Source organism: Pygoscelis adeliae, unplaced genomic scaffold (assembly GCF_000699105.1).
Source record: "Pygoscelis adeliae isolate BGI_AS28 unplaced genomic scaffold, ASM69910v1 Scaffold25, whole genome shotgun sequence".
Classification (NCBI taxonomy): domain Eukaryota; kingdom Metazoa; phylum Chordata; class Aves; order Sphenisciformes; family Spheniscidae; genus Pygoscelis; species Pygoscelis adeliae.
The window spans coordinates 1438697-1450846 of record NW_008824808.1 but is presented as its reverse complement, the minus strand read 5'-3'; the positions used below and the strand labels follow the sequence as shown (position 1 = coordinate 1450846).

The 12150-nt window shown below is 38.0% G+C and overlaps 1 protein-coding gene across 1 annotated transcript in view; it reads right to left on the bottom strand.

The window, feature by feature from the left end:
• The window catches only part of OSBPL10 (oxysterol binding protein-like 10), a 122072-nt gene that overhangs the window by 106938 nt on the left and 2984 nt on the right, over positions 1-12150 (bottom strand). The window contains exon 2 of the mRNA XM_009324210.1: positions 11603-11643. Coding sequence (XP_009322485.1) covers positions 11603-11643 — 41 coding nt within the window. The remainder of the gene's footprint in view (positions 1-11602; positions 11644-12150) is intronic.

Genomic DNA, 12150 nt, shown 5'->3' with positions numbered 1-12150 from the left:
ACCACATGAATGTTGGCATTTCTCCCAACTGCAAGTTTCATTTAAAATTTATTTCACTGACAGAACCTGTTCAACAAGTAATATTCATTCCACTCTCATATACAACGGGCTGAGAACTCAGCTATGTTACAGTAATGCCATTTTTTGAGCTGCATATATTTTTAATATATATTTACATAGAAGAAAAAATGCAAAAGGCAAGTTAAGGTCTTGCTTTGGGAATTTTTGAAGTTCTCAATTTTATGTCTTCCTTTCTGCTTGTTCTTCCTAGCTTTTGAATTTTTTTTTATTATTTTTTTTTTTAATCCATAGTCTAAAAGTTCCTGGCTGGAAAGAATGAACATATCCAAGACCATGCAGTATTTTCTTTATGCATCATATGGAAAAAAATACAATATACAAAGTAAGGATCTTGCTTGCAACATCAGCATGCTGGCTCATTTCCATCTCTTCTCCACCCCAGCTAGTTCAAACAAAGCTTTGCAGAAACCAGACCTTTCTTACATGCTGCATCATCTTAGGATAGTTGGAAATTTTCAGCTTTCTGTGCCAATACTTTGCAGTCCAATAGGGTTTGCCTTGCCTTTATTCTTAGGACTATCAATTCATTGACTGAAATGAGAAGTTTAAGTTTCTATGTTTGGTCTTTATCCTGACAGTTGATATGCAGCCATCTTCACAACAGAGTATCTTGTCAACACTGTTTCTTAGAAACATATGTATAGAGTCCACAGAGTCCATGAGAGGGTGGTTTCATCAATATGTTGTGAGATATGCAGTGTATTAGCCATGATCCTTCCGAAGAAAGCGTATTTAGATTTGCGAGCAACAATTATTTCCAAAGACCTTTATGCATTAGGTTGCTGCTTTATACATATATTTCTAAAAACACTGTTCTACGAAAATCCAGATCCTCATTGTTTTAATCAAAAATGAAGAAACAATACTTATAACCTTTAACAGGAAAACAGTTTCATCATCATATATGCTTGAATTCCCACATAAACAATATTGTGTTTAAAAGGGCAAAGGTAAGTCTGGCACGTTAATATATATCCAGGTGGACACTGTCAGTAGCTTCCTGCAGCTGCTATTCATATCAGTCATCTACTAGTCTGAAATGAGGTCTGCTACAGAAGGTGGCGGAGGGAAGAAAGCAAAACCAGAAAAATCCTCACTACAACTACGCATTCTGCAATTTAGAAAATACTAATTTCCTCTCTACTTCTTGTGTGCCATTCTTAATGGCAGTATTAGAATTAATAAATAAGAGAAAATTATCTCACTTGGCTTCCCAAGACTTCATTGTGAATTCATGTTTTATGATTTCCAGACTTTCTTTTGTTAAAAAGTGGTAAAGGTCTATCCTTGTGCTGTCTTCAGTTCAGTATCTACTTCCTTCTCTCTTCTGTTTCTTCTCTTTCCATCAGTCCTCCTCCAGAGGCTTTAACTCCTTTTCTAAATCTCTCTCACCGTTCTACATCTCTTCTTTCCTCCCTTGTTCTATTGCCAAACTACCCTTTCCTTGCACTTGCATAATAAAAATAAGATAAAGTTTAATACATGAACCCTGTGAACATGACTGTGAACAGTCACAAAAGCAAAGCCTACTAACCAGGTAAAATAAAACAGGGGGGGAAAGGAAAGGCAAAACCCACACTACACCTTACGGTGTGGAAGGCAAAGCTTCCAGCTCTAAAAAAAAAAAAAAAAGAGAGAGAGAGAGAGAGAAATCTCTCTATTCCGTTTTCAAGAGCAGGAGCTTCTATAAAAAGCTTACTGTGATAAGGCACAAAAAAAAAAAAAACCAACCACCACCACAAAAAACCACCTTCAGGAGAAGTTTTTGTGCCAGTGCAAAATGCCCAAATGCTTGCAGCAATGAATAACACATTTTGCTTCTCCATGTTGCCTACACTTCAGTATCTTTTTCATGACCAAGTTCATTACCTTCCTCCTGTCACCATGATAAAAGCAGTACGGAGAAACCTGATACAACTCTTCTTCAATTCTCTGCCAGCTCCAAACAACGGCAACAGACAAGAAGTTCACCATTTCCCCTCTTCCCCCGCCTTTTTTTTTTTAATTTTATAAATTTAAGGAGAATAATAGCAGAATGCCTGGCTTAAACTATTCTCCTTTTACTAGGAAGGTTTTCTTCATATTCCAAAGCTAGAAAAACACAAGCACCCCTCTCCTGGTGAGGTTAAACATACTACTCTAACTCCAGTGCATACATTTTCCCACAGTGTGCATGTGCCCCTTACATAAAAGCATCATCCCATCTCAATGAAAGATGTAGCAACCAATAGAGCTATAAGTGGCAGTGTGGTTCACAATTCTGTATGTAAGGTAAACGCAGAAGCTTTATCAACACAGAGCCCCAACTTATATTTATGTACTTCCTCTAACTTTTAAATATACTGTTGAATGACCTAGACAAGTTGTCCCGTCACAATTCTTAACTGTGCTCCAAGTCCATTCTCAAGCAAATCAAATAAACACCACTGACTTATTTTATAAAAACTCTTGAGAACCTGATGAAAGGCACACTATATAAGGCGCAACTCTTAATACTGCAACAGGTAACCTCTGAAAGGCTGTGTAGTTGAAGAAAAGCCATTTCTTAGGTAACTGAGAAATATGTACTTGATATATGAACTTGTAGTAGTAACTTCTTCAAAACTGCCGAAAAATGTTAATTTAGGGATTTCAATTTACAACCATCTGACTGATAGCCTAAGGTCTTGTCAGTCAAATACCTTAAGGCACCTGCAAATGCTGTACAACACTCTTAAGTGGGTGCACTGGACTAAGAGATAGACAATAGCAACCGCATTTAGCCTGTAGATGGGTCCTGAAACAAGCACCAAGCATACAGCAATTAATACTACGTATCAGTGTAGCCCTGCCTTTTATTTTGAAGAATAACACTCCAAATTTTAAACTGTAATTTTATCAGAAAAATACTACCAACAAAATTGTTAGGTTTCATCAAGCATATAGTGAATGACTCAAAACGCTAAGGTTCATCAATACTTAGTGCATGCAGCTCCTTTCCACCAAAAACAATGGGAAAGTTCCCAAACTGAAGGAAACTACACTATGCAAACATTTTAAAAAGTATAAATGCAACAGCCCAGTTAATTGCTCTCATTCTATCCAATGCTTAATAAAATAATGCAACAGCTGATACAGTACATTTTTAAACAAACAAAAGATATTTAAAGCAAGATAATTATCACCAATCAGTACGCATTTACTAAAAACAAATCTCCTCCAGAAAACCTGCTAGGTTTCTGATATCACAAGTTTGCTTCATAATATTAACAGCACTGAAGCAATGTTCTAATGCAGGCAGCACTGAGTTTTAAGTACAATAAAAAAAATTAACAAGACACATTAAATGCACTGAAAAACAGTTAAAAGATGGAGCCAGCCTCAAAATACAACTAAATGAGGATCTTTGACTGAATGTATTTCTAATAGAGTTCCTTGGCAATCAGTTCTTAGCTTTGGAATCATAGAATCATTTAGGTTGGAAAGGACCTTTAAGATCATCAAATTCAATCATTAACCTAGCACTGTCAAGTCCACCTCTACACCATGTCCCTAAGCACTGCATCTGCAGGTCTTTTAAACACCTCCGGGGATGGTGACTCAACCACTTCCCTGGGCAGCCTCTTCCAATACTTGACAACCCTTTTGGTGAAGAAATTCTTCCTCACATCCAATCTAAACCTCCCCTGGCACAACTTGAGGCCGTTTCCTCTTGTCCTATTGCTTGTCACTTGGGAGAAGAGACCGACACCCCCCTCGCTACAACCTCCTTTCAGGCGGTTGTAGAGAGCGATAAGGTCTGCTCTCAGCCTCCTTTTCTCCAGGCTAAACAACCCCAGTTCCCTCAGCCGCTCCTCTCCAGACCCTCCACCAGCTTCGTTGCCCTTCTCTGGACACGCTCCAGCACCTCAACGTCCTTCTTGTAGTGAGGGGCCCAAAACTGAACACAGTATTCAAGGTGCGACCTCACCAGTGCCGAGTACAGGGGGACAATCACTTCCCTACTCCTGCTGGCCACACTATTTCTGATACAGGCCAGGATGCCGTTGGCCTTCTTGGCCGCCTGGGCACACCGCCGGCTCATGTTCAGCCGGCTGTCGATCAACACCTCCAGATCTTCTTCTGCCAGGCAACTTTCCAGCCACTCTTCCCCAAGCCTGTAGCATTGCATGGGGTCGCTGTGACTCAAGTGCAGGGAATGTTTGGCATTTCTTTGTTTGGGGAAAAAAAAATTCCATAAAGATTGCTGATGACAAAAATAAGCTATCATCAGCAAACAACATGCATTCCAATACTGTCAAAATAAAATCATACATTTAGTGACAAGAAAGTCATAATTACAAGACAGAGGATTTACCTGGAAAAGCACTGACTCATAAAAATTCAGGGTAAGGAAAATCTACTGATTATTTTGTCCAAGTAATTCTTCCAACTAATAATCAGCTTCCTCAACTATATTTTAAAATTATTGTCTTCTGTAAACAAATAATTAACTACTATTTTTACCCCCTCAAAAACAGGGCATACACACACCATGAGAAAGCCCAAGAAGTATCACTGGGGATATGCAAAAACATGCTAACCGTGGAGAGAGCACACTGCAGGGAGACAGCTCCCACAGCACTCCTTTTCATCACCTTCCCATCCAAAAAAGGATTGTTAAGTGCTACTCTTCATTTTGACGCTTCTGGCACTAATTTTGGTAGTACTATGCCATATGTTACCGGATCAAGAAGTATACTGGATATCAGGAGAAAACGGTGTAACACACACCGGGGTGTTGCGCCACAGACTGCTTAAGCAAAGCAAGTAGGAAGTAACAAGAGCGTGGGTATGAAGGTACTTGTCTGGAGAACCCAGGCAGCACCAGGGAATATGAGGTCTCAGCGTTGTGTGTAATTAGACTAACAGTTAAACTTACGAGGCAAAATTAACAACCTAGTTTTCAAAAAATAATTATGGAAACCTAAAAAGCTAATGGTCTTTGAATGTTTTAAGCAGGTAATATTGAGTTGGAGGAAATGGGATGCATTACCCCAGTATTTGATCCCCAGTGCAACCACAACTGAAACTGCACATAGTTCTGGTGTCCACATGTGAAGAAAAACATTGAAATACCAAATAATAATCAGAACTATCATAAATTATTAAAATTACTGGGAGATCTGACTTGCAGCAAGAAAACTCCATTGGTCTATATACTCCAAATACAGACAAAAGATAACCTAGCCTGCCTAAAAAGACTGCACATAGAAATTCAATATGGTAAGAGGTATCTTCAGTCTCATACACAACCAGGATAATGAGATTCAGTGAAAAGTCAAAGGCTGACATGTATTAAGAACAACAGGCAATTTTTCAAGTAGTGATTAAAGCTGGGCAAGCTTTAACCCTCATCTTCACCATAGCTATGGTGAAGAATCCGCTATCACTGGAAGAAAAATTCTCAAGATATATATCCAAAGAGAAACACAAGTCTAGGTGGAACAGAAACCATGACAAATTCTATGGCTTGTGCTACAGAACTGGATAGTTAAGGACCTACATTCTTCAACTTTAAATTACCTCCTAATTAAATGCCATCTTGGAAAGAGAAGTGCAGTAGCATTTAGACAGCGTTTACTGAAACATTTTTATATGCAACAGTTAAATACTAAGCAAACTTTGCCTCCCTGGATTAGGTTCCAAAAAGTAATCAGACATCTCGCTAAGATATCCACAAAAGCCTACAAGATCTAAAGCACAATGACAAGATCCTTGAAAATAAAGTTGAGGAAGTGTATTGGGACCAAGAATAGTCAGCATTTTTAGTTGAACCAAATTCAATACTTTTTGTTTCATCATTTATTATAATACATATTTAACAAATATAATTTTACATTAAAAACCAATATTATGGCAATTTTTAACATCCTTTTTACTTAGAAGGGTCAGCCTTTTAAATACATCATAAAGAACAAAGTAAGAATATTAGGAGAAGCTAAAGCCCAAATACATTCTTATTATTAAACAATTGTTTTTAAATATAAAATGACTGGGGAAATTAATACTTTTCTTATACACTCATAAAAAGACTCCAGGTGCATTACTTAGTTTAACAGCTTACTGTCACTTCTCCTACATGAACAAAATCCATATTCATAACCTGGTGCAGTTTTTTTAAACGAGCCAGCAAGTGTATGTGTACTCCCTCTAACTACATTTATCATTGCATTGCTAAGCACAGAAATCACCATTCAAAAAGCCAGCAGCAAAATGAGCTAGTAATAACAAAACCCAGCTAAGGGTAAGTAAGTGCTTCAGTGTTAGTGCCAACTGCCACTTCTTTTCACTGTCTGAAAGCTAAGTGTGACATCTGGGTGAAAGGAAGACCATGCTTTCATTTTGTCTGTCACTTCATTCCCTCTGGTACAAGACTGCTGCTCAGCTCTGAAGTGCACTTGCAAATGCCAAATATACTGCCTAAGTGAAAACGCCTGAGTCTCATTCGTTTTAAACATATTTTTTTTTCTTACATTATCATCAAGCATCTTATGCATTAGGTTATTAAGCGTCATATAAATTTATCCTCTGCATAGGCATAAGCAGCCCTGACACCATGTGACACAAGCAGCTGAGGAACAAGGAACTTGGGTTACCTGCCTGGGTAAAAGAGAAATGTCCGTGGCAGTTCTCCAACCAGAATCCACATCTCCACAGCGCAAACCAATTCCTTAACCACAAAACCATCCTTTTCAATTTCAGGTTCAAAGTTGTCTTCTTCCAAATGTTTCTCGTAAGCTTTACTGAAAGGCAGAGAATGATGGATTTCTCAGCCTCCCTCTTACCTTGTTAAAATTCTTTCTCTGACTTTCACTGTTCGAACAGCCTTCATTCTCCCAGCAGAGCTGGTTTAGATGCAAGAGCAAAAGCTATTCAAACTAAACCAACCAGTTCGTGATTAAACCAGTTAGGTTTAATCAACCACTAACTAAACAAAGACAAAGTGCATCTTAACTGAAAGTTCTAATTTTCCTACAAAGAAATTAGGGATATACATTTAAAGAGATTTTTTTTTTTACCTTTTTTTCGTTCGTTTTCTTTTTTTAAGTGAGCATTAATGATACTTACAGGGAAAAAGTTTCAACAGCAAAAAGTGAAGGAAGGAGAGGAGGAAAAAAAGAAAGCTTACATTTCAATGTGATTATTTTTGCTATATAGTTGTCAGGATTAAGAAAAAAAGATTAGTGCCTTAATCCAAAACAGAACTTACTAATAACTGATTTTTTTACATTTTAAATTCCAAGTTTATTTGAAACTAATGACATAAATCTTAATTACAGTAACGTAAGATATGTGACTCCTGAGTGTTCAGCACGAAAAATATCCTGTTCATTTGTTCAGCAGAACTAAAACATTTTGTTTTTAAGTAGTTTTCTTCCTTTCCACATTGCCTCCTACTACAAACTGAATCTACATGTGAAGGGACAACACAGGTCTAGAAAAATCTATTTTGCAAGTAAATTCCTTAATAGAATGTTAACCCAATATTATCAAAATGCCTTGAAAATTTAACGTTGCCACAATTCCTAACAAATTATAATCAAGGTTCCAAAATTTAAGGAACAGATTTCCAACAACAGAAGAGAGAAGGTTGCATCTCCAGCTCCTTAAAATAGAGTCTCCCCCTTCCCAAACTCTGCAAATAAATCCTGGAAGGTATTATAACACCTCACAAAGCCCTGTATAGATACACCAGAAACACACTAAGACAAAAAGATACGCAGTGGAGGGGCTGGTGTTAAGCTGATTCTAGTAAGAACACAAAAAACTCCCATTTCAGCAAACTTCACAAACATTAAATAAGCACATGGTTATTTTCTCCTTCTCAGATACTGTCTACTGTTAGAATCCTGACAGTATGGTTTATTCTGTATTACAAAACCAGTTTATTTCTCTAGGACAGACCTCCCTCCCAGCAGCTATATTGGTATACTTATACAACTACAGTCATATCGTTTGTTCAGTAACCATCTTCTCATTTTTTACACTGGAAGAAGGCCACAATTCATTGCTAGAACAACTTGACTGGTACCACTGAAGAATTAGCAACTACTAGAGGTTGCAACTACTACCCCAAAGCTCCACTAGCAGATGTGTCAATCCCAAAATTCTGCAAAAGATGAACTAGCTAATTCAGAAGGAGGGAAAGGGGGATTATTACTGTGTTTGAAGTATCTTCAATTCCCCTTCTAAGAGGTCACAATTTCTTTCTCCAGAATATATATATAAAATTTAAAAAAAAATAATTAAAAAATGTTATACACAGATTTTTGTAGGTGCTATAGCACAAAACAGTGTTGACATATTTTGTCGACATACTTAGAAAACAACCACCTCTTAACAGCTACAGCCAGAGCAGCATAACCTCTGGGAGCCAAAGAAGTCAGCCCCTAAACTAGCACTAAAGTCTGCTGGTTCCTCTGGCTGTATCCTAGCTGCTGTTCGGGACACTGGAAATAAGGAAGGGTCTTTCTGTGGTGGCAGCAGTCAGATTGCAACTGTTCTCTGCAACTACACAAGCAAAGAGACCACACCGCAGCATTGTGAAGCCCAGTAAAGACACTGAGCGCAAAAAATCCCCAAATTGCCTCAAAGTACACTTTTTGTTGACATCTAAGGAATGCAGCTAACCCCCAAAAGAAGTCTGGTGGTGCCCAAGCAGTTGTTGTTCATCGGGCACGATTCATGCAGACTGGTAACACGATGTATTTCTCAACTGAGAGAGGAAACAGGAATACGCCAAAGTAATGCTTTAGAAAACACCTGGGCTATAGAATAATTTACAGAGAGCAGTTCAGATCAGAAAAGCAACAACATCCATCAGCTAGGGCTCCATTTGTTGTTGTTACAAATCCAAATTTAAGCCCCAGCCCAAATGCAGATGATCCAGGGGCTTATACATGCTTGCAGGGCAAAACTCTACAAGCACAAGTACTAAAAACATTTTCAAGGAAAAAGTGGGAAGGGGGAGGCAGACCACACATGAATTTCACACTACCTTGGGCAAATGGAGTTTTAAGACTTTTTACAACATTTTACCAATCTATTCAAAAACAGGATAATAATGCCACAGGCAATAAACATTTCATTAATATCAAATTAACTCATGCAAAATAGGTTTTGCATGACATGAGACGATTCTACGGAGACATATTTGTCCATCCAAGCCACACAACTGCCATTTAAAATACAAGCTACTACTCTCCCATACACGTAGAACAAGTAAATCCCAATAGAAATGCTTTGTCACAGTCCTTCAATTCTATAACATAATTACTTGTAATTTCATAGTAAAGACAGTCAGATGCCCGGATGTCTCAGACCAGACACAAGTGTTCTTATGTCAAAGTGTCTGTATTTTAGATTAAGTTCCACTCTCTGCATTCATACCTGGGTAAATCCAGAGAAAGTTACAGACTTTAGTGGAGACGCTCTGGATGCCCAGCCCCAACACCTTTATCACACAACAAACTGCCTCAAAACAACGAAACAAAAAAAAGCAGTGTTTCCTTCTGCTTTTTATAAAGGTGAAGAACCTCACTCATTTCCAAATCAGATTGTTCCTGAACCTGCTAGAGCAGAATAGATTTCTTTAGCAATAGACAACAAACCCTCAGAAATTCTTAAAGTAGGAAGCAATGCAGCTCTCCAGATTGACTGACTTTGAGGCCTTCAATTACTTCAGTTAATGCTTATAAATGCAGCGTTACGCTTCAGTATTCATACTCAGTTGCCTCATCCAAAATTAGACTGTCTTGCATATACCTGTTAGAGGACAATTGATAAAAAAGTGATACTAATTTATCATAATTCAAATGACAATAATTTCTTTAGACTCGTAGAGGCTACTCTGCACAGAAGGCTACTCTGCACAGTAAGTGCTGGATAACCTAGGAAAGCCTTTCAACTTCAATACCATGTGGCATAAGCTAACATTAAATACATTTAAATTATTTAGGCTAACGGATAAAGTGCTTTAAAGAAGAACATTCCAAATCTATGATCACTGAACTCTGTCAGTTCTTGCTTTATTTTTCCATTTTATTTATATTCACGCCATCTGATTGTATTGATCATGTGCTTAAACAATCTTGTGGTTTTTCAGATGAAGTAAATTCAAAACTAATTTGTATGATCATTCAGTAACACATACACTGTTGACTGATTTGCAGGTACCAGCTATGAAGTCACTTACCAAACCTTATAGACTGAGCTCCGATTCACAGAAAACATACTCCATGACAAGTATTCAGAAGGCCAAACGGACAACCATGCTCGAACCCACGGATCACTACTCATTTATTGGACGTTATAAGACCAACTTTTGTAAGCCCCAAGTTTCAACTGTTCTGTCTAGAACTTGTATCAGATTCCCCATCCCAAACAACTGATACATATATCAACAGAACGGAATAACTGAACAAACTAAAGTTACTGAGCATAAGAGCCCTGTGTCATCATAAACCACTTGCTCAAACAGCCAATTTTAAAGAAAATAAAATTGGCAATTGACAAAGCATGATAAAGCAGCATTAAAAAAAGACTGCTAAAAATAAACGGACATTAATTTCCAAGTGCTATGGTAGAATTGTTTAAGCGACATTTATCTTTTTTCCCTGACCGTTTCAGATAAAAGTTTCTTGGACATACACAGATTATACACGCTATTTCAAGCTGTCAGCCTTATCAAAGATTTAATCTGTTCCCAAATACAACAAACAGGCAGTTCTAGACCCTAAGATTTATAAGCAAAAGCCTCTATTTTGTAGTTTCGTCAGATTACACGAAAGTGACCCTTAAAATCACTCAGTAAAAAGAGTTACCGTTTCTACAAAAAGAGATGGAGGTGTCAGGGGAAAAAAAAAAAGGGGGAAGGGTGTGCTTTTAATTTTCAGTCGTGCATTTTAGTCCTACATTTTAGGTATCAAAATGTGTTTATTTGGTTTTTAAGCAAAACTACAGGAGGACTGCACAAATCAACAGACCGATACAAGTCTAATGTGAATCTACCGCAGAACTGCAGTAACCAAATGACAGTAAAGGGCCTTCTCTATGTCTACACTGAAGCAGTCTAGTTTTATGGAGATGAGTGTATATCCAAATTGTACCAGACATATTCATTATCACTCATAGCTGGCGTACCCATGCATGCCCTCCAGTGTGTGGAATTAGACCAGCTCTGAAACTTTTCAGGAAGTATTGCTACAGTACTCCTACCACCGATTTAGCCCCACACGAGTCAGCATCACAGCATCATCGGCATTTCTGCAGTTTCACTCTGTCACTTCTAAATAGTTCAGAATTACTGTCAGAACACCCAGGACCCAGCCATTTCCATGTTCTTACTGCTTGCGATCACTTAATATACGCAACCGCAAGTTTTGGTAGGTTTGAGGGTTTTTTGTTTTTTAAAGGTTTGTGCAGAGGTTTATAACTAGTCCTATAAATGTTCTCTCCATAGCATTTGCTTCTCTTCAAAACTATCACCGTGACGCCTTACATTAAAAAGTCAAGTTTTAGATACTCATCCTCATCCATCCGCTAAAAGGACAAAGTTTAATAATGAGAAGTAAAACACTAATAAGAAATCTTCTCTCTTGATTTCAACAGATCCCAACGCAGCATTATTAATTCCACAGTCTGGCTTCAACTCTGTAAAAAATTTTGCACTGAGACACTAGATTCAAAACCAGACCTTCCCCAGGCCTTCCACAGATGCACATCAGCCTGTCCACACCCAGCAAATTGCAGGACCAAGGCCTGTCACCGTATCAACATAAATTAGGACTTGTCAGACAGGAAGGACATAGCAACAGAAGAGATCTTACTAAACACACAGGTAACTGTTTCCGCTGTCCCACCCCGTAGCAAAAAAATAATAGTAAGAATCACAAGCGTGGCATTTTTCCCATTTATTTTGGGAGGCTCTCACCCCGTTTTTCATTCTTTAGTTATCTAAGATAACTTCACAGAAGAAGGAGACTAACGCGAAAGAAAAGAAGCTTAAAAACGGAACACTGCCGGGAGAACAGCATGTGCTGATGTGCT